This window comes from Pteropus vampyrus, unplaced genomic scaffold (genome assembly GCF_000151845.1).
Source record: "Pteropus vampyrus isolate Shadow unplaced genomic scaffold, Pvam_2.0 Scaffold394, whole genome shotgun sequence".
Taxonomy (NCBI): domain Eukaryota; kingdom Metazoa; phylum Chordata; class Mammalia; order Chiroptera; family Pteropodidae; genus Pteropus; species Pteropus vampyrus.
The window spans coordinates 1,048,414-1,070,052 of record NW_011889175.1 but is presented as its reverse complement, the minus strand read 5'-3'; the positions used below and the strand labels follow the sequence as shown (position 1 = coordinate 1,070,052).

At 38.4% G+C, this 21,639-nt stretch overlaps 1 protein-coding gene across 1 annotated transcript in view; it reads left to right on the top strand.

Annotated features, from left to right (window-relative positions):
* The first annotated feature begins 7,401 nt into the window (after positions 1-7,401).
* Positions 7,402-21,639, top strand: part of KCTD19 (potassium channel tetramerization domain containing 19) — a 28,505-nt gene continuing 14,267 nt past the window's right edge. Inside the window, exons 1-2 of the mRNA XM_011380574.2 lie at positions 7,402-7,447; positions 11,496-11,792. Of these exons, the coding sequence (XP_011378876.1) occupies positions 7,445-7,447; positions 11,496-11,792 (300 nt within the window). The 5' untranslated portion in view covers positions 7,402-7,444. The remainder of the gene's footprint in view (positions 7,448-11,495; positions 11,793-21,639) is intronic.

Genomic DNA, 21,639 nt, shown 5'->3' with positions numbered 1-21,639 from the left:
AATTCAAGAACAGGAAAAATGTTTTTGTCAAAACTCAAACCATATCTGATGAGGGATTAATATTTAGACTACATAAAAAATTCCTACAACTTCCCTCAAAATAACAGCTAATAAATGAGTAAAAGATTTGAATAGACATTTTTTCAAAGAAGATATACAAGTGGCCAAAAACTCATGAAAAGATGCTCAACATCCTTAGTTGTTAGAGAAATGTAATCAAAACCACAATGAGATACCACGTCACACCCTCTAGCATGGCTATAATTTTAAAAAAGAAAGAAAAAGAAGAGAAATTGTTAGCATTGGTGAGGATGTAGAGAAATTGGAATTCTTGTACATCTGGGGGAATGTAAAATGGTATGGCCACTATGGAAAACAGTTTGGCAGTTCCTCAATAAGTTAAATGTAGAATATATACGACACAACAATTCCACTCCTAGGTATATACCCAAGAATTGAAAACATATATTCAAACATAAAATTGTACACGAATGTTTATAGCAGCATTGTTCACAATATCCAAAAGGTGGAAACAACCTAAATGTCCATCAGAGGAGGAATGGATAAGCAAAATGTGATATATTTTAATACAATAGAATATTAACCATAAAAAGGCATGATGTCTCAGCAAGTTATTTTGTAGATATCAACCGATTCTAGAGTTTATATGGAAATACAAAAGACCCAGAATAGCCAACATGACACTGAAAAAGAAAAACAAAGTCAGAGGACTGATACTACGTAACCTCAATTTTACTATAGAGTTATAGATAGCAATACAGTGTGGTGTTGTGAGAAAAAAAAATAAACAAATAGATCAATGGATAGAACAGAGAGCACAGAAATATATCTACACAAATATAGCCCACTGATCTTTGACAAAGGAGTAAAACTAATTCAGTGGAAAAAAGAGAGTCTTTCAAAAAATCATGCTAGAAAAACTGGACATCACATGCAAATAATAATAATAACAATAATCTAGACACACAGACCTCACGACTTTCACAAAAAGTAATTCAAAATAGATCTAACTGTAAACTGCAAAACTATAAAATTTCTAAAAGATAACACAAGAGAAAATCTAGGTGACCTTGGTTTTTGGCAATAAGTTTTTAATACAACACTAAAAAGCATGATCTATGAAATAAACATTTGAGAGTGGGACTTTATTAAAATGTAAAACTTCTGCTCTGCAAAAGACTGTTAAGAGAATGAAAAGACAAGACAGAGTGAGAGAAAATACATGTGAGATCTATATCTGAAAAAGGACTGGTATCCAAAATATACAAAGAACTCTTAAGACTCAACAGTAAGAAAACACTTCCCCACCCCCCCCAAAAAAAAAACAATGAGAAGATGCTCGACATCACTAGTCATTAGGGAATTGCAACTTAAAACAACAATGAGATAGCACTACATACTTATTAGAAAGGCCAAAATTCAGACTGACAACACCAAATGTTGGTAAGGACGTGTGATGTCTTGGTTTGGGCTGCTATAACAAAATACTACAGACTGAGTGGCTTATAATCAACATCTATTTCTTACAGTTCTAGAGTCTGAAAGTCCAAGATCAGGCTGCCAGCATGGTTGGGTTCTGGTGAAATCCCTATTTCAGGTTGCATACTGCCTACTTCTTAATGTGTCCTCACGTGGCAAAAGAGGACAAGAGAGCTTTCTTTCTGACTTCTTTGATAAAGTTATTATTCTCTTTTATGAAGCTTCTGCCCTCATGACCTAATCACCCTTAAAGGCCCCCACCTCTTAATATCATCACATTGGGCATTAGAATTTCAACATATGAACTGGAGAATCCGGAGATGCAAATATTCAGATCATAGCATGGGGCAACAGGAATTTTCATTTACTGCTGGTAAGAATACAAAGGTGTAACCACTTTGAAAGATAGCATGGAATTTTCTTACAAAGCTAAATACAGCATGCCATTTGATTTAGCAATCAAGCTCCTCGGTATTTACTCAAGTGAGTTGAAACTTTATGGCCACAGAGAAACCTGTACTTGAATGTTAAAAGCAGCTTTATTCATAATTGTCAAAACTTAGAAGCAACCAAGGTGTCCTTTAATAGGTAAGTTGAAAAACTATAGTACATCCACACAGTGGAATATTATTATTCAGTAATAAAAAGAATGTCAAGCCAATGTCAAGCCATGGAAAGCCATGGAGGAATCTTAAATACATATTACTAAGTAAAAGTAAAAGAAGTCAGTCTGAAAAGGTTACACACTCTATGATTCCAACTATGTGACATTCTGAAAAAGGCAACAGTAAAAGGATCAGTGGTTGTCAGGAGTTTAGCTGGGAGGGAGGGATAAATAGGTGGAGCACAGGGGATTTTTAGGGCAGGGAAACTATTCTGTCTGATATAGTGGACACATGACACTATATACTTGTCGAAACCCATAGAACTGTACACTACAAAGAGTGAACCATAATGTAAACTATAGACTTTAGTTAATTATGTATCAGTATTGGTTCATCAATCATAACAAATATACCACACTAATGCAATATATAAATAATAGGGGAAACTGTGGGAAAATATGGGGGGAGATGTGAGGGAAGAAGAGTATATGGATTTCTCTGTACTTTCTGCTCGATTTTTCTGTAAACGTGAAACTGTTAAAACAGTTTGTTAATTTTTAAAAAAAGGAATAAAGTATCCATGCATGCTAAATTATGGTTGAACCTTAAAAATATTGTGCGAAGTGAAAGAAGCCAGACACAAAAGGCCACATATCTTATGATTCAATTTGTATGAAATAACCAGAACAGGCAAATCCAGAGAGACAGAAAGCAGATTAGTGGTTGCCAGGGGCTGGGGCTAGCTACAAATGAGGAGTGACTGCTTAAGGGGTATTGAGTTTTCTTTGGGCTGATGAAAATGTTCTAGAACTAGATAGTGGTGTTGGTTGCACAATGCACTAAGTAACACTGAATTGTATACTTTAAATTTTGTAGTATGTGAATTATATCTAAAAAAAAGTTTAAAAAAAAATTCCCCCCCCGACTTGGAGGGTAGCATATTGGTAGTTCTGTAGTGTGTAACAACCTAATACTCTAAAAGTCTGTTAACCATGGGACAAAGGCTAAGTAAGGTCAATTATGATTTCTATCAGTGCCCTGAAGCATTGCTCATGCATTTCACTGGAATCTATTTTCAAGGGCAGACATTTTAATATTTTTAAAGGGAATCATAATTATCATTCAAATGATAAACTGTCATAAGGACATTAATTTATGATTCATACGATGTGTGGGTCTTAAGAGGTTATGCATTCGGTTTCAATGTTTATAAAGAGAGTGAAGACAAATAGATCAGAGAACAAATCGAACATTGCCTATCATGGATATCAAGAGCAACAGAATAATCTTCCAATTTTAATACATGGGCTACATAACCCCAATGAGCATAAACATGTTTTATTCATTAAAACAAATCAAGTAATTTATAGAAAGCCATTTATAGCTTGCTTGAAAATTAAGTTCATAATCTTTAATCAAACTTGTTTATAATGATGATGAAACAGTTTCAGATAAAACTTAAAACAAAAAGGCCTCATAAGTGAATCAGAAAGATTGCCCACTAACCAAAGTTGGAACAAGTTCAGCATCAGCTATGATAATAACTGTAATGAATTGGAACACACCAAAAACATTTAAATCCATACGTTTATAATGATACTAAGGAAACAAAATAACTCTCATGGTCACCTTCGGAAGATGCTAAGAAAATAATCTATTTTTCCTAAAACTAGTAAATAAGGTGAAAAAAATCAAGCATTTATCCTGCCTTTCTTACAGAAACTGTACCTCAGGATAACCAAATAGCTGATGTGAGAAAATTTCTTTTTTATAGAAGTATTACAGCTAATAAAAATGAAATAGCAAATTAGAAAATTATCATTTTGCAATTCCTAATAAGTTAATGGACCCTAAACAATCATATTCAATGGCTGATAATGTCGCAAAAAGAATACCGGATACTTCCTGATGGAAGTATACACCATCACCTATTAAGCAGTCTTGCAAGAAAAAGAAACCAAACCTGAATCTGATCAACCCTCATCTAGCTACCAATTCATAGGAATAGAAGAAATACAAGAAACAGGTGAAAAGGGTAAACATCTTATAAATATCATGAGAAAAATCTGGATTGTAATAAATTATTCAGGACAAATGACCTAGTTTCTTCAAAATCAATAGAAAATGAAAGGAAAAAAATAAAGAGGAACCTATAGATCAAATATTATTCAAGACAAATATCAACCAATTGCAATAGACCTTGTATGAATCCTGATTCGAAAAAAATTTATAGGAAATAAATGAGAAAACTAGTTGGATATTTGATGATATTAAGAAATTACTGTTAAATATTTTTATTTTGAAGATATATACTGAAATATTTATTTATTTTTTATTATTTATTTATTTATTTTTACATACTGAAATATTTATGGGTTAAATTATATACCTGGGATTTGCTTCAAAATAAACAGTAGAGGATTGGGGTGGGTAGAGGATAGGTGAGGTATAGATGAAAAACTGGCCATAAATTGATAACTGTTAAAGTAGGGTATGGAAGGTCATTATTCTGTTGTCTCTAGTCTTGTATATATTTGTGAACTGCCATAATAAAATATAATAAAATAAGTGATATATGCTTATATATGTAGAAATTATTTCTCAAAGCTACCCAAGCTATTGGTAACAGTGATTGCCTTTAGGAAGGAGAACTGGGTCAGGACCAGGGAGGAGGCAGTCGAGACTTACTTTTACTGTGCAATTACTGTATTACTCATACAGTAAATTAAATTATTTTCTAAAGCAAAAAATATATATTACATATAAATATATTAAAAGATTACATATTTTCCCTCTTTACCAAATAGTTATCATCAATCTACAAATATGCTCTAGTATATTGTGTCCTTAAAAAACTTGTTTTTGATCCCACATCATATCCTCCAGCTAACATTAGACTTCTGTATTCTCCTTTATAAATATCTTGGCAAAGGTTCTTACCTTCACCATCTCTTCTCCCTCACGTATCATTCCCTTTTTATCCCACTTCAATCTGGCTATTCTCACCCCCTCTCTCCCAAAACTCCCTTATGTCACCAATGAGCTCCATGTTGACAAATCTAACAGACAACTGTCTGCATTTAACTTGCTCAGCCTGTCAATAACATTTGGAACAGCTGACCATTATTTCCCTGATACATTATCCTTTCTTAAATTCCAAGACACTACTTCCTCCTCCTCTGTTTAACCGTAAACATTGAAATCCCCCAAGGCTGAGTCGTAAGTCTTCTATTCTCCATCCAGTCTCTAGTTAGGTGAGTTCATTCAGTCCCTGGCTTTAAATATCACCTATTTGCTAATGTCTCCAAAATTTATATCTCTGACCCTGATCTCTTCTCTGACATCCAGACTCATATATCCAACTGCCTGATAAAAATCTCACATTTGAATGTCTAATAGATATTTTAAACTTAACATACTCACAGCAGCTCTCTTGATGCCCTTTCCCCAAACCTATCTTTCTCATAGTTTTCACTCTCTCACTCAATAAATAGAACCATCCATCGGCAAATAATTTAAACCAAGACTAAGTGTTATCTTTGAATTTTCCCTTTTCTCATCTCCCACATTAAGTCACTTCATAAGTCTCAACCTGTCTGTCCACAAAATACACCTTGACTCCATTTCTTTTCATCTCCACTGTTATCCTCTTAGTACAAGACATTCACTATCTCTTATCTGGACTACTGTAACAGGCTCTTAATAAGTAAGAGTAATATTTTTAAAATGAATATTAGATCAGGTCACATCCCTAATTAACATGCTTTCATGGAAATTGACAAGCTGATTCTAAAATTCTTAGAAAAGAATAAAGTATCAAGAATAGCCCAGATAATTTTGAAGGAGAAAGGAGGTAAAGGGAAGAAGGTAAAGGGAAGTAAACTGATAACTTTATCAGTTATCAAAATTTACTATTAAGCCATGGTAATTACAAAAATGTGATATCGGTATAGGAATAAACAGAACAATGGAATAGTTAGAAGAGCCTAAAAACAGACCCATGTTTACAAAGGAACTTGATATATGGCAGAGATACCTACAAGTAGGTTCAGGAGAAACTGATTATCTGTATAAAATTACAATTACATCATATCACACATCATATGTAAAAATAAACTCCAGATAAATTAGACAACATGAAAAGTAAGGCTGCAGAATTCTTAGAAAAAAATATGGGAGCCTATTATATCAGTGTAGGGAAAAATTTCATAAATAAGACAAAAAGCACAAATCAAAAGGAAAAATAAACTTAAGTACCTTGAGATGAAAATTCTCTGCATGACAAAGGATAATGTAAAAGTTTATTAGAATTTTTTGATACAGAGAAATATAACAAAGAAAACAAACAAAAAAAGGTCTGTAATTGCACCATCAAGATCATCCTTTTGGACACTAAAAAGAAAATAACACTTATTACATAGCCAAAAAATCCAACAATACAGAAAAGTGCAGAATAAAAGTGAAAGCCTCTCTCCTCGAAGATGATCATTGTGAATTTTTAGAAATTTATACTGCAGATACTAGCACATTCATTTAACTGAAAAAATCCATATTTTATTGGTAAGTAAAAAAAGTGAATTGCCAAATAATATATACCCTGTTACTTGTTTTTTTTTTTTAAAAAAGATACCTATGTATATGTTTTTATAAGCAATGGAAAAGATATGGAAGTTTCAGAAACCGCCAAAATTAACGCCCTTCTTGTCTCAACAGCACCCTGACTTCAAACGCCCTTCTCAGCACTTCCCTTCTCCCACCAACGCCCCTCTTGGGGCTCACTTTGCTTCCACTAGTTGAGTCTCTGTCCAGTTCTGTGTTTCGGCCGCAGTGTCCCGTTAATCTTGTTCCTCCTCCTCAGACTCCACTCCCCTCCCTCAATTCCTCATCCTTCGCCCCAGACTCCCTGGTCACCTCAGTTCCTTCACCCCCACCTCAAAATACCCCTTCTTCCTCAATAACCCCTCTTCCGCCTCAAGGACCGCTCCTCCACTGCCATTCCCCCGCGTCTACCTCAGGTTCCCCCGCCTCCACTTTAGTTTTCTCCCCTCAGCCTCATACTCAAGCTCCCGGTCTGGCCCTACCCGGCTGCTCCAGGGTCAGCGCCCCCAGGCGGCGGATACCCTCCTCGTCCAGATCCCACTGCTCAGCCATCCCTGCCCGCCCGCCGCGCTGCTCCGCTCACCTGACGCCGCCCGCGAGACCGCCCGCTGCGCGCCAGGCCCCGCCCTGCCCCGCCAGGCCCCGCCTCCGTCCCCGCCCCGTCTCGTGCGCCGCAGTTCTTTCTGCGGCCGTTATTGCCCAGGTTACGCACCAGCTCGCCCGCTGCAGGAGTCAGGACAATGGTACGGAGTCCGCCCTGACAGAGGCGTCAAAGCCACTAAAACGGCGAAAGAGGGGTGCGATGTGGCCAAGATTAGGGCTATGGATTTAGAAACCTAGAACGTGTTGGGGAAATATGGCCCGCAGCTTTGAAGGGTCTGGGTGGTAGGTCTGAGGAGTTGGAAGAATGCTCCTGCTTTGAGGGATGAAATGTTCTAGCTCTGAAGATTTGGAGGACTGCAGAGCTGATGAGTGGGGTGTGCCTCTTGAGTGGGTGAAGGTCTTCACTTCTCAGCCTTTGTAGATGTTGACCCTGAGACAAGATGGTGGGCGGGCAGGTGAACGGGATGGGGTGGGGGACCCAGATCTGAAAGACTGGAAGGGGTCGCCTCTCTGAGGCATGATGGGAAACGTTGGGGAACTTGGCTCTGAGAAGTTGAGGTCTCGTCTTTAGAGAATGAGGTGGTTCTAGCTGCAGAAATTGATTTGGGGGAGAGGGATCAGTTTGGAAGAGAGACTCTCTTTGGGATGGAGTGGGGATGACTGTACTAGAGCTAGCCCATTTCCTCCAATCAGTCTGGCAAGAAGCCTTTTGTTCTTCAACTACTACAGGCCCCCAGGCTGGGATAGTTCTGCAATATCTAGCCCCGGAGCAGTCTTTAGGAAGAAAACTCAGCAAAGAACAGCCACATCCTTAACCCCTACCCTCACTACAGCAGGCACCTCTTGAGAGCCCACTTGTAGATGGGACTTGTACACATAGCATAAGAAGGAGGCAAATTCTTGAACCAAGAAGCTCTTGTCATACCCCGTCCTTAGTAAGAATAACTAAAACCAGAACTATGGCTCACCTTCAAGGAGCAGGTTTCTTTAGCATTCAAAATGTGCATACTTGGAGCATTTTCACTGAGCTAGTCACCTTTAAGGAAAACAGAAACCTAAATCAAGAGTCCTTGCATATTTATGTTTTCTGGTCTAGGTGGAGCCCTTAGTTACTCTTAGCTGGTCATATTCAACCTTAGTCATGTTAGAAGGGCCAGGACTCAAAAGTCTAGATTAGCTCATTAGATTGGCTTTTCCAACTCTGCTTCTGTGAGTCTTGACACCATTTTATGATTTGTAATCTTTCTCTTCATGTCCCCTTTAACTCTTTTAGCCTCAAACGCGGCATACGTAATTGCTCTTTATATCTGAATATTTAGACCAGGTTTTTTTAAATAAAAGAACCCCATCTCTTTTTTTGTTGCATGCATTTATTTTCCTCAGCTGTCAAAGTAGGAGATATGGGGTTTAGTTGGAGACATGGGCTTTTCCTTTCTTGAGCAACGACCTCTAACACTCTTCCTCTCTACCAACATTTTAATGCAAATGTTGAAACATGCAGAAAAGTTGGATTGTACAGTGAGAACTATACACCCACCACCTAGATTCTACAACGAACTTTTTGCTTTATTTTATCACATGTCCATCTGTCCATCCCTATTTTCCATCCCTAACAATCTATCTTATCCATCTATCTATCCCTATTTTCCATCCCTATCAATCCATCTTATTTTTTGATGAATTTCAAAATAAGTTGTAATATCAGTATACTGTACCACAATCACTTCGGCATGCATAATTTTTACCTAGAATTCAGTTTTGTTTTATGGTCCTTTCTTAGGTACAGTTTTATACACTTTTTACCACTCTTTATTTTTTTTACAAGAGTAGTGTTCCTTGAGTGCTTATTTTAAAATCTGATACAGATGGTTTGTATATTTGATGGCTTTTCTGTGGTGTTGATAAGCTAAGTCTTCTTGAAGCAAAATAAATAATTCACTTGTGAAGAGATAACCTTAAACTTTTAACAAGAGCTAAGAAAGGTTAATGATCTTTGCTGCCTCTGTATATGTAAAAAGGAACCCACAGCATTCAGCTGTCCTGCCATGGCTCCAATAATGTAATGTCTACAGGTATGATCCCAAGAGAGTCCTGCACATGCTCAGTGGTGTGGGGAGCACCTCATCATAACTCTTTTTTAAACAGCTTTATTAATATGTAATTCACATATCATACAATTTACCATTTTATTTATTTATTACTATTTACCATTTTAAAGTGTACAATTTAATGGTTTTTAAGACGTTCACAGAGTTGTGCAATCATGACCACAATCAATTGTAGAACATTTTTGTCATCTCCGAAAGAAATTCCATACCTATTACTGATCCATCCCCATTCCCCCACAACCTCTCTAGCCCTAGGTAATCACTAATCTATAATTTATCTTTATAAATTTATCTATTCTGCACATTACTTATAGATAGAATCATATAGTATGAGGTCTTTTGTGTCTGGCTTCTTTCACTTAGCATAATAGTTCAAGGTTTCATCCATGTTGTAGCATGTATCAGTACTTCATTCCTTTTTATTGACGAATAATATTCCATTGTATGGATAACTACATTTTGTTTTTTCATTCATTAGTTGATGGACATTTTGATTGTTTCTACTTTTCGGCTATTATGAATAATGCTTATATGAACATTTGCCTGCAAGTTTTTGTTTGGACATAGGTTTCATTTCTTTTGCATTTATACCTAGAAGTGGAATTGTTGGGCCATAGGGTAATTTCATGTTTAACATTTTGAGGAACCGCCGAACTCTTTTCCAGAGCAGCCGCACCACTTTACACTCCCACCAGCCGTATATGAGAGTTCCAATTTCTCCAATCTTTGTCAACACTTGTTATCCACTGTTTTGATTCAGGCCTTTCTAGTGGGTGTGAAGTACTATCTCATTGAGTTTTGTGCATTTCTCTGATGGCTAATGATGTTAAGTATCTTTACTGTGCTATTGGCCATATGTGTATCTTCTTTGGAGAAATGTCTATTTAGATTATTCGCTTTTAATTTCGGTTATTAGTCTTTTAATTATTGAGTTGTAAGGGTTCTTTATATAGTCTAAAAGCAAGTTCTTTATCAGATATACAATTTGAAAATATTTTGTTTCATTCTGTGGGTTGTCTTTTTACTTTCTGGATGGAGTTCTTTAAAGCACAAAAGATTTTAATTTCGATGGAATATTTTTATTTGTTTGTCTGACTTGTGCTTTTGGTATCTTATCTAAGAAGTCATTAGCTAATCCAAGGTCATGGGATTTTGTGTTTTCTTCTAAGGGTTTTATATTTTTAGCTCTTATATTTAGGTTTATGATCCATTTGGTGTTAATTTTTGTATATGCTGTGAGGTAGGGGGTCCAACTTCTACTTCCTCCCCCTCCTCTCTTTTCCCCCTCCTCCCCCTCCTCCTCCTCCTTTCTTCTATGTGGATATCCAGTTGTACCAGCATCATTTTTGGAAAAGGCTATTCTTTATTCATTGAATCATCTTGGCTCCCTTGTGAAAATTCAATTAACCATAAATGTAAAGGTTTATTTCTGGACTTTCAATTCTATCCCACTTATTCATATGTCTATTCTTATGCCAGTAGCACAGCATCTTGATTACTATAGCTTTGTAGTAATTTTTGAAAGTGGGAAGTGTGAATTTTCAATTTTTGTTTTCCTTTTTCAAGATTATTTTGGCTATTCTGGGTCCCTTGTATTTCCACATGAATTTTAACATCAGCTTTGTCAATGTTGGAGGGAAAAAAAAGGCAGCTGGGATTTTCATAGGGATTTTGTTCAATCTTTAGATCAATTTGGAAGTTTTGCCATCTTAACAATATTATATCTCTCAATTCATAAAGATGGGATGTTTTTCCATTTATTTAGGTCTCTAAATTTCTTTCAACAATATTTTTAAGTTTTCAGAGTACAAATATTACACTTCTTTTATTAAATTTATTCCTAATTATTTTGTTCTTTTTGATACTATTGTGAACAGAATTGTTTTCTTAATTTCATTTTTGGATTGTTATTGCTAATGTACCTTTTTTTTAACTCATTCTAATAATTTGTTAGTGAATTCCTTAGGATTTTCTATATGTAAAATCATATCATCTGCAAATTGAGATAGTTTTACTTCTTTCCAATATGGATGCTTTTTATTTCTTTTTCTTGCTTAGCCTCTTTTCATTCCCCCTTTAGGAGGAGCCTGGCATGCCTCATGAATCAGCAGAGGATTTGTTTCATTTCAACGTTGGAGGCTGGCATTTCTCAGTTCCTAGAAGCAAACTCGCTCAGTTCCCGGACTCCCTGTTGTGGAAAGAGGCTTCAGCCTTGACCTCTTCAGAAAGCCAGAGGCTATTCATCGACAGAGATGGTTCCACATTTAGGCACGTGCACTATTACCTTTACACCTCCAAACTCTCCTTCTCCAGTTGTGCAGAACTGAACTTGCTCTATGAGCAAGCACTGGGTTTGCAGCTGATGCCTTTGCTGCAGGTAAGATGTCTTCTAGGAGTGGTGATCAGTACACATAGGCCTTGTATCACTAAATGTTGTGTCCTTTTATATATTGGTTGCTGAGATGACCCTCTTAATGCGGAACTGTGATGACTGAGTTAAAGTAATAAACACTACACTAGGAATGCATGTTCTGAATAATGGGTTTTATCTTGACTCCATCTAATCTATACCAGCAGCCACCACAGACCCAGGATGGGGCTTATTACCCCCAGAGAGGGTACCCTTGACACTTGGAAATCCTATTTTAAGCTTCTTCTGTTTTTGTTGTTGAATTTTAAAAGGTGAAAACTTTATTATAAAACTAAATTATAGTTTGTTATATACACTGTGTCTGAGATTTAAAATCTAAAAGATTCATCAAGAATGTTATTTCTCACTGTGCCTCTTAGGTCCACAACGTTCGCTTACAGCAAAGCAAGAAGTTCTCCAACTACAGAATCTTTCCTTTGCCTTCACTTTTCTGTTTTCTAAGACTTCTTGTTTTCTTGTTGTAAGAGCTTTAAATACCTTTACTTATGAACCATTAAAGTATCACCAAAGAACATTACCTTCTTTCCCAGTTTTTCTCCAAACTGCAGAAATCATTTCTGTGGCTTATCTTAAGTAGTTTATTCTTAGTTTGTGAAAATGATTTTTTTAACATGGAAGAACTAAATATTATGACTGGGAAGGATCATTGGCCATGCTCCATATTAATCCCACTCTCTGGACAAGGCGTTGATTACTCCATCTCCACAAGCACTGACCCAACAAGCCATAGTGCAGCTCAGCGCACTACCAACTGTGTCTCCCCAACACCTCTTAGAAAACAATTGAGGTAGATCATTCATATCTGTATCATACAGGAATAAGAACATTTCATAAAGCATGTTTTTATAGACCCTCCTTGCTAAATAATTTACTGATTTCATTTAAAAGTTATTATATACTTGGAAATCAAAACTCTTAACATACTCCAGGGCAAATTGTTGTAGTAGTTTCTTTTTATTTTTTTCAAGCTACCCACCTGAATTAAATTTTTTTTCAACTACCCCAGGAAAGGAGTACTGGAATTGCTTACAAGTGGCTTCAAAATCATTTAAATGGCCTAGCATGTCAGGATTGCTGATGATTCTATACCTAGGCACCATTTTGAAGGGAAAAGGAGGGAGTCACTTGTTCATTGCAGAAAATCAAAGAGATGAAGAACCATTTTTAAAAAACACAAGCCTATAATACAAACAGTTATCAAGTCTTTTAACTCCTTTGCTGTCCTCATTTTCTAGATTGAAACACAATATAACTGAAAAGCAACTTCTAAATGGGAGGTCACTACTCAAAGGCCAATGAGATGGTCAAATTCCAAAGTTCCAGGTTGTGCGAGCAGTAGAAGTTTTTAAAGGGTGGACCTACTGTCTTAAAACAGACTGTACAACAAGTGCTTATGTTTTAGAAATGGTGTTTTCAAATAAATAAACATTTAGGCAGGCACAACTGAAGTAGTATCTGTTCATTGAAGCAGAGTGTGAATACAGCTGGAGAGTAAACAGCCATCTCAAGCAAATTAACAGCCTCGCATGTTTCCATCACTTTCCCCCTCTAAGGCCTGTCCGGATACTCAGGTTCATGCCTAAATGTACAAACACCTTGCGTGGAGAAATTGGAGTTTGCCGATTCTTAGTCTAAAGACTTCTCAGGCAGCCCAACATAATACATTTAGCCAGTTTTTATTGAAAGCATTCTGGGTACTAGGCATTCTTATGAGTTTTAAGGAAAAATGGGATGATCCAATAAAAATATAATGTGAGCTACATATGTAATTTTAAATTTTCTAGTAGCCACATTTTAAAATATAAAAAAGGTGATAGTAATTTTAATAATATATTGTATTTAACCCAATATATTTAAAATACTATCATTTCAACATGTAATCAATATTTTAAAACTGATATATTTTACATTTTTTTGTACTAAGTCTTCAAAATCTGTTGTGTGTTTTAAACTTATAACACATTTCAGACTTATTCTATCACATTTCAAGTACTCAATAGCCTCATGTGGCTAATGGCTACCATATTAGACAGCACATGTCTAACCTGTTCTAAACTGTTAGTGCTCTTCACTGTAGAGTCCTTCAGATTTAGCCCATAACAATAAAAATGGGACCTTGCCTCCCACTAACTGAAGTTCTCGTGTACTCAACAGGTGACATAATCCTACTCAGGATTATCAGTAACAAATAAGCAGAATGAGATAGGAAGCTTTTGAAGAACAGACACCTACGCTCATGTTGCTGCTCTCCTCTCCACCCCTCCTTATCCCCCCACATCCCCCACATCCCCCTTTTATCCCTTCACCTCCCTCTACCTGCCCATCCCATCTCCCCCCAGCCTGTAGCTTTGGCCTCTAAAAGGCACACTCGATACCTATTATTGTCTTGATTCTAAATAACATTTATTATGAATTGAGCACCAATCACAGACCTAGCACTGGAGATCTAGGAATGAATCATATAGCCATATAATTTCAGATAGAGGTAAGTGCTTCCTGTGTAATAGTGAAGAAGGAGGGCATTTCCGTATTCTAGGACTTCGTGGGGTTTCAGAATGTGTGTGTAGTTTTTATTCTATCAGTCACTGAACTTGTAGTATTAGAATTGAGTTCAAAGAATAAAACATTCACATCTGTTTGTTTTTTAATGTACCAATGTATAGTAGTTTGTGATAAGGAGATAGCAAATGACTGAGGCAAGTGAAGCTACTCCTTTAGAAAGAGTGGTCAGGGAAGGCCTCACTGACAAGGCAACATTTGAGTAGAAACCTGAATGAAAAAAGGGACAAGTCCTGCAGATGTCTGAAGAAAGAGCTCCCAGGAATAAGGAACAGCAAACACAAATGCCTTGAGGTTAGAGTGGCTTGGAAGAAGCAGACCAAGAAGCTATTGTCAGGTGCAATGAGAGGTAGGGAGATGCCAAAGGTAGACAGTGAGGTCAGAGGAAGCCAGGGGCCAGATTTTGCAGTCTTACAGGCCACATTGAAGACATAGGGTTTAGTCTAAGTGTTAGAGGTAGCTTTGGAAAAATGTTTGAAGAAAGAAGTAAACTGATCAAATTTAAGTTTTAAAAAGATCATTGGACCTTTAGTTAAGCAATGATTTCTCCGATACAACACCAAAAACACAAAATAGCCAAAGAAAAAAATAGATAAATTAGACTTCATCAAAATTAAAAACTATTGTTCTTCAAAGGACCCCAACAAGAAAGTAAAAAGATAACCCACAGAATGGAACAAAATATTTGCAAATCACGTATCTGATAAGAGATCTGTATCTATAATACATACAGAACTCTTACAACTAAACAACAAAAAGACAACCAAATTTAAAAATGTGCAAAGGATTTCAATACACATTTCTCCAAAGAAGATATACAAATGAGCAATAAGCACAATGTGCTCAACATCATTAGCCATCAGGGAAATGCACATCAAAACCACAATGAGATACCACTTCATACCTCCTACGATGCCTATCAAAAAGACAGGCAATAACAGATATTAGCAAGGATGCAGAGAATTTAGAACCCTCATACACTGTTGATGGGAATGTAAATTTGTATGGCCTCTTTGGAAAACAGTCTGGCAGTTCCTCAGAAAGTTAAACAGAGTTACCATATGACCCAGCATTTTTACTCTTAGATATATACCCAAGAGAAATTAAAACCTATGTCCACACAAAAACTTGCAGACAGATGTTCATAGCAGCATTATTTATAACAGACAAAAGGTGGAAACAACCATATGTTCATCAACTGATGAATAAAATGCATATCCATATAATGGAATATTGTTTGTCAATAAAAAGAAATGAGTACTGCTACATGTTATGAGGATGAACTTCGAAACATTATGTTAAGTGAAAGAAGCCAGACATAAAGGACCATATATTCTATGAGTCTGCTTATATAAAGCGTGCAAAATAGGCAAAGTTATAGGGACAGAAAGGAGATTAGTGGTTGCGTAGGTCCGAGGTACAGGATGGGAAGGATAAGGTGAGCAGGAATGTGTAGCGACTTAATGGGTACACGGTTTCTTTTTAGGGTGTTGAATAAGACTGTGGTGATGGTTGTACAAATCTGTGAACATACTAAAAACCATTGAACTGTACAATTTAAACGTATAAATTTTATCATATACATACATAATGATATCATGTATGCCTATAATGTGAAATTAACTCACATTAGACCAGGAATCAGCAAACTATAGCCCATGGACCACATCCAGCCCACTACCTTTTTTGTACAGCTTGTGAGCTAAGAATGGTTTTTACGTTTTTAGGTGGTTGAAAAAAAAAAGAAAAATATTTTGTGGCACATAAAAATTATATAAAATTCAAATTTCAGTGTCCATTAACAAAGTTTAGATATGTCCATTTAGATATGATCATTTGTTTATATATTGTCTAGGGCTGCTTCAAGCTACAAGACAGTTGAATAGCTGCAACAGGGACCATATTCTCAAAGCCTAAAATATTTACTGTCTGGCCTTTTGCAGAAAAAGTTTGCTAACCACTGGCCTAGACTCCAAAGTGACAAAGGAGGGAGACCAGTTAGGAGTCTCCTGCAGCATCCAGATGAAGATAGTGGTAGTTTGGCCTAAGATGGTGATAGTGGAGTTAGTAGTGTTCAAATTCTGGATATGTCTTGATGATAGAACTGACAGGGTTTGCTGATGAATTGGAGATAGGGTGAGAGAGAATGGATCACTCTTTTGTTTGTGTCCTGAGCAACCAGGTGAATGGTGGATTCTGAGGGATGTGCAGGTTTAGGTGGGGAAATTAGGAGTTAGGATTTGAATGTGTTAAGTTCAAGAAGCAAGAAAAGAGTGCTTATTAAACATCCAAGTGGAGAGAGTAAGAGGGCAGCTGGGTGTATAGATCTGGAATTGATGGGAGCAGCCAGGCAGAGACATATATTTGGGAGTCAACAAAGCTAGTATATAATCTATGAGCCTGGATGCTTAAGGTTGCTGTATCTTGTTCACAGGAGAAGTACAAATTAATCATGTTGTATGTTAACATCACAGTGATCTGGGAAGACCTTTGTCTAAATGTAAACTGCTCTGAGCCTCTTACATGTTATCAGCCTTGTTGGAAGTCATAGCTGTTAGTGCAGAGTGTGAAATTTCCCTTCAGGGTCACTTACAAGGGTTGAGGATCACGACAGACTGTCAATTCCCTTTTACTTGCCCCTTGAAATCTACTGAGGACTTAGTATGTTGACAGTACATGCTACTTGTGTTTCCTTTTTCACTACCTTCTTAGGACTTCTAAGTTTGGAAACTTAAATTGTTCCACCTGAGTGTTCTGCTACCAGCAAGCCACCCAAATACACCTACATTCTGGTGCTCAAGGGAGCAAGGGAGTTTTTATGTTAAGGACACAAATGATGTTTTTAAGAAAACAGACCTATTACTCATGATGTGAAGACATTACCACTGTGCACTTAGAAAGGAAGATTACGTAAATGGTAGATGTTCATCCCAGCAGTGTAACTTGACTGTAGATATGGGTACATGGACAACTCAAGTGTAAGTGCCTTGACATGCATCAAGGATCCGTGCAGGATGGCCCATCTGTCCTGGCTCACATCCCAACACGTATCCACACTTACGTGCCTGCGCACGTGCACGCACGCACACACACATTTAGAAGATAAGCCATGTCCCTAAGTACCCCAAATCCTTTCTCTCCACACCTTGCACTTGCTGTTTCCTCCTCCTAGAATGTTTCCCCTTTAAGATTTAGTCTAAATGTGGCCTATGGGAAGCCCAGCCAGACATTTCCAGGCAGAGTTTTTGTCTCTCTGTTGTCATAACAGGGGCGATTCCTCTATTGTATCAGTACTAATTCTGTCGAAATCATGTATTCATATGTCTGTCTTCCTCCCTAGCCTGTATTCTTTTCATGTTTGCATTCCTAGCATCTCTCACAGTACCCAGCCTGTAACCAGTATTACTAAACATATGCTAAGAGAATGTTAAATGATGTACCCAAGATGACCTGTGAAGGCTGAATCCACTTCTTCAGGGTGAGAGGACTGGAGCTGGCAGTGGAGGGGCAGGTTGGAGATGCTGACAGCTATATCTTATTTGGCTTCTTTGGCTGATAGCAGCTGCCTAAACATCCTTTTGTTTTCCCAGCCTTGCTTCCCTTGAGCTTCAGAGTGTTGCTGGCCCTCCTTGTCTTTTCCTTGAAAAATGGGGAGAAATAGATGCTGACCACCAGACCCCAATATCTACTGGCTGCAAAGGGACCACACCTAGCCGGCCCAGAGACACAGGACCCCAGCTTGGGAATCAGGTAGATTGAGGCAGACTGAACTTTGCTACTTACTCACTCTGGTCTCAGCCCGAACCTCTCTGAACTTCCATTTCCTCATCCAGAAAACAGGGAATGGAGCAGCCCTCTATTGGTCAGCCTAGATAGGTTTTGCTGCAATAACAAATAATCTTAAAAATCTCAGAGATTTAAGACAGCTTAGGTGCATTTCTTACACCAATTGCAAAGGCAGTTGGAGATTTGCAAGTCTCCCCAAGTTTCTTCACCATGACATTCCTTCCATTAGCCCACATCAGAGCATAAGGCATTTATGAGCACTGCTGCTGCTTTGGAAAACCTCCGTTAAGTCCCAAAGCTCTGCCAGCAGTGCATTTGTCAGCCATCTTTAGCAACCATACACACTCACCCCCATGCCATCAGTCTTATGTTGTTTCTGATTTACTTATTTTTTCACTACTTGTAGGCCCAAAACATTAATTATCCTTGTGCTAACAATTAGCCATCTGAATTCAAGTCTGTATTTCCCTGAAGAAATTCTCCTTCTAATAATTTTCTGGGTCATAATATATGAAGAATAAAAATCCTAGAAGTAATATACAGGCAGATAGAAGTAGAATTGAAGGCCATTGAAGATCAACCACACAGTCTGTAGCAACTTTAGTCAGCAAAGCCAAAGGACAGCTGGAAGCCTAGGCTCTCTGAAGTGCTCTTCCTTCCTTCCTTTCTTCTTTCCTTCCTTTTTTCCTTCCTTCCTTCCACAAAAATGTATTGAGATCCCACAGGCACTGTTGTGGGTGCTACAGATATAGCAGAGAACAAAACAGGCAGTATATCCTTGTGGTCTTGGAGGTAATATCTACTAGGGGAGACTGGCAGACAGTAAATAAATTAGTAGATGTTATTGAGAAGAATAAAGCAGGGTGAGGGATTGGGGAATGCTTTCTGTGGATTTTTACAGCACCCATGTGGCCTCCCGTGAGTAGAAGACCTTGTATTTCTAGAAGGCAGAGCAAGGATTGCCTAAGTTTAGAAAGCAGCCTAGCTGAAGTTCTTGGGCCTAGTGCATGCAGCATGACTTGACTAATTGGCAGGAATTGCGATCTTTGTGGATTGATTGATTGATTGATTTAGATACCCTTGGGGAAAAAGGGTACTGCTCACACTTTACATTAGTGCAAGTAGTAGGAAAAAGAGATTTCATTTCTACGAAATAGATCTCTCAAGCTACGTGGACTGTCATTACTGAGTCACCCCAAAGGACACACCTGGGTACTAACAGTACCTCCAGATACGGCATCCAGGCCTGTCTTCAAACAAGTTGTTCTCCCAGGCAGGGATTTCCCTCCCCCGATATGTCCCCTCTACAATGGCCAATTTAGAGTTGTTCGAGGTCACCATTGTTTCTTCCATTTGAGATAGAATCTCACGATTTGAATCTGTAGGTGAAGCGAATGGCAGGTTCAAGTTCCTGTGATGCAGTCAGCTTAGCATGGGCTTGGAATGATATGCTGTCTCTTGCAGGCTTTCCCTAGTTTCACTCTCTTTTCTTGCTACTTTATCCAGTGTTTTTGATCCATCACCAATCAGATCCAAACTGAGCCCTTTCTTCTTGTCATCCTTTCTCCCTTTCCTCCATTGTCCCTGTCTCTCTCTCTCTTAGATCCTTTCCCTGGACTCCAGGACCCAAGTTGAAATTGCTGTGTTCACTGCGCTCGGAACTCTCTGGGCTCTGCCCATTGTAATCCCGTGCTGGCTTTTCCTATGGTTTTGGATACTCAGCATCTTTCTCAGTTTTTATGAGTGCAGTCTGTTTTTCTGCGAGCAACTTTGAGCCTCCCCCATGTCTCGCTTTGCTATGCTTTCCGGCGAACTCAGCCCTCCAGCCCTCCATTTTTGTGCATTCTTTCATTTAACACAGCAGTTCTGTGTACTTTACTACTCACAAGTTTCTAAGCTAGAAGCCGGGGGTACCTCAACACAGTCTTTCTTCCAGGAGCCTCAGTAAAGCAGGGGGGACAGGCCTGAAACGAAGCCAGAGGCCCAGATAGAGAAGTTTACAGGTCTGTGGGAACAAAGGAGGAAGGTGACCCACTCTGGCTAGAGGAGGCTCCAGGCTCTTCAGGCAGAGAAGAAAGGAGAGAAGTATTCTGGGTGGAGGGAACAGAATACATAAAATTGAGAAGGCAGCACAGAACATGGGGTGTCTTTGGAGTTTTGTGGAGTTTATTGTCACTGTGGGGACAAAAAAATTGTCAAAGATGAAACTAGAAAGGTAGTTTGGGGCCTGAACACTAAGAGAATTTGGACTCGATCCCATAGATAATGGGGAACATTGAAGTTTTTAAAGATGGGGAGTAGTTTAAACTCATTTGTGTGTTTGAAAGATCACTGTGTGGAGAGGGTCTGGGGAGGAGAGGACCAGGACTGGAGGAAGGGAAAAGAGAGAAAGGATGGAGTGGGAAGCAGAAGATGGAGTCATAGGGCTCGTTGGCTGACTGGGGGGAGATGGTGTGACTATCAGTCAAGTCACAGTTCCTGCTTTAAATCCTTCAATTAGGGCACAAGATGGTGTGACTATCAGTCAAGTCACAGTTCCTGCTTTAAATCCTTCAATGGCTTCTTTTAATTAGGGGAGAATTCAAACTCCTCAGCTCCTGTTTACTGCTCTAGATTCAACTCCCTCACTCTCTCAACCTCTATATACCTTAAACAAAGCCACATTCAAGGCACAAAGGCAGGTGGTTCAGTACATACCTCTACCTACTGTTCCTCATGCTGTCTTGTCCCTCCTGTGCATAGTCACTGTTTGCCTTTCTTTGTCCACTTATCAGCACAAATACTGCCAGGCTAGGATCCCTCATCTTAACTCATTAATCCTGCCCACCCACTGATGCAGAATCTGTTCCAGTCTCTCAGTCACCTTCTTGGCATTTCATTTGTATTCCTCTTTGCCTGAGGCCACTACACCCTCATACAGAAACCCATCTCTCACAGATTTCTCTCCTCAGGATGGCTGACAGCTTGAGATAGAAGCTAAAGTTATGTGTAATCCCAAGCAAAGAGGAACAAGAAGGCTTGGATCCCCTTCTAACACTGTGGAAAGAAATCCCAGGGTTCCTGGAGGTCCTGAAACTTCATTACCATGCTGACTGTTATCTTAGTATATGTAAATTTTTGGCTGTAATGTGTTTTCTCAACTTTTCATGTTTTTTCGCAAGCTAAGAGCTCCTTGAGTCAAGGCACGGGATATGACTGTTGCCCTGGTGATAGATACACAAACATTTCTCAAATGAATGAATCACAGACTCTCTTCTGCTGTTTCACACACACACTGTTTTCTCCCATCGCTCAGCGCTCCCAGGAAACCACTCCCCATGACCCTGCCATTGTCAAGTCTTTCCACAAGTCCCCACCACCCAAACTAGGGAAGACTCTGGTTCCCCTCCTTTTGCAGACCTTAAGCAGTCATGTGGGTGCAGTTTATAGCCACGACCACCAGAGGGCT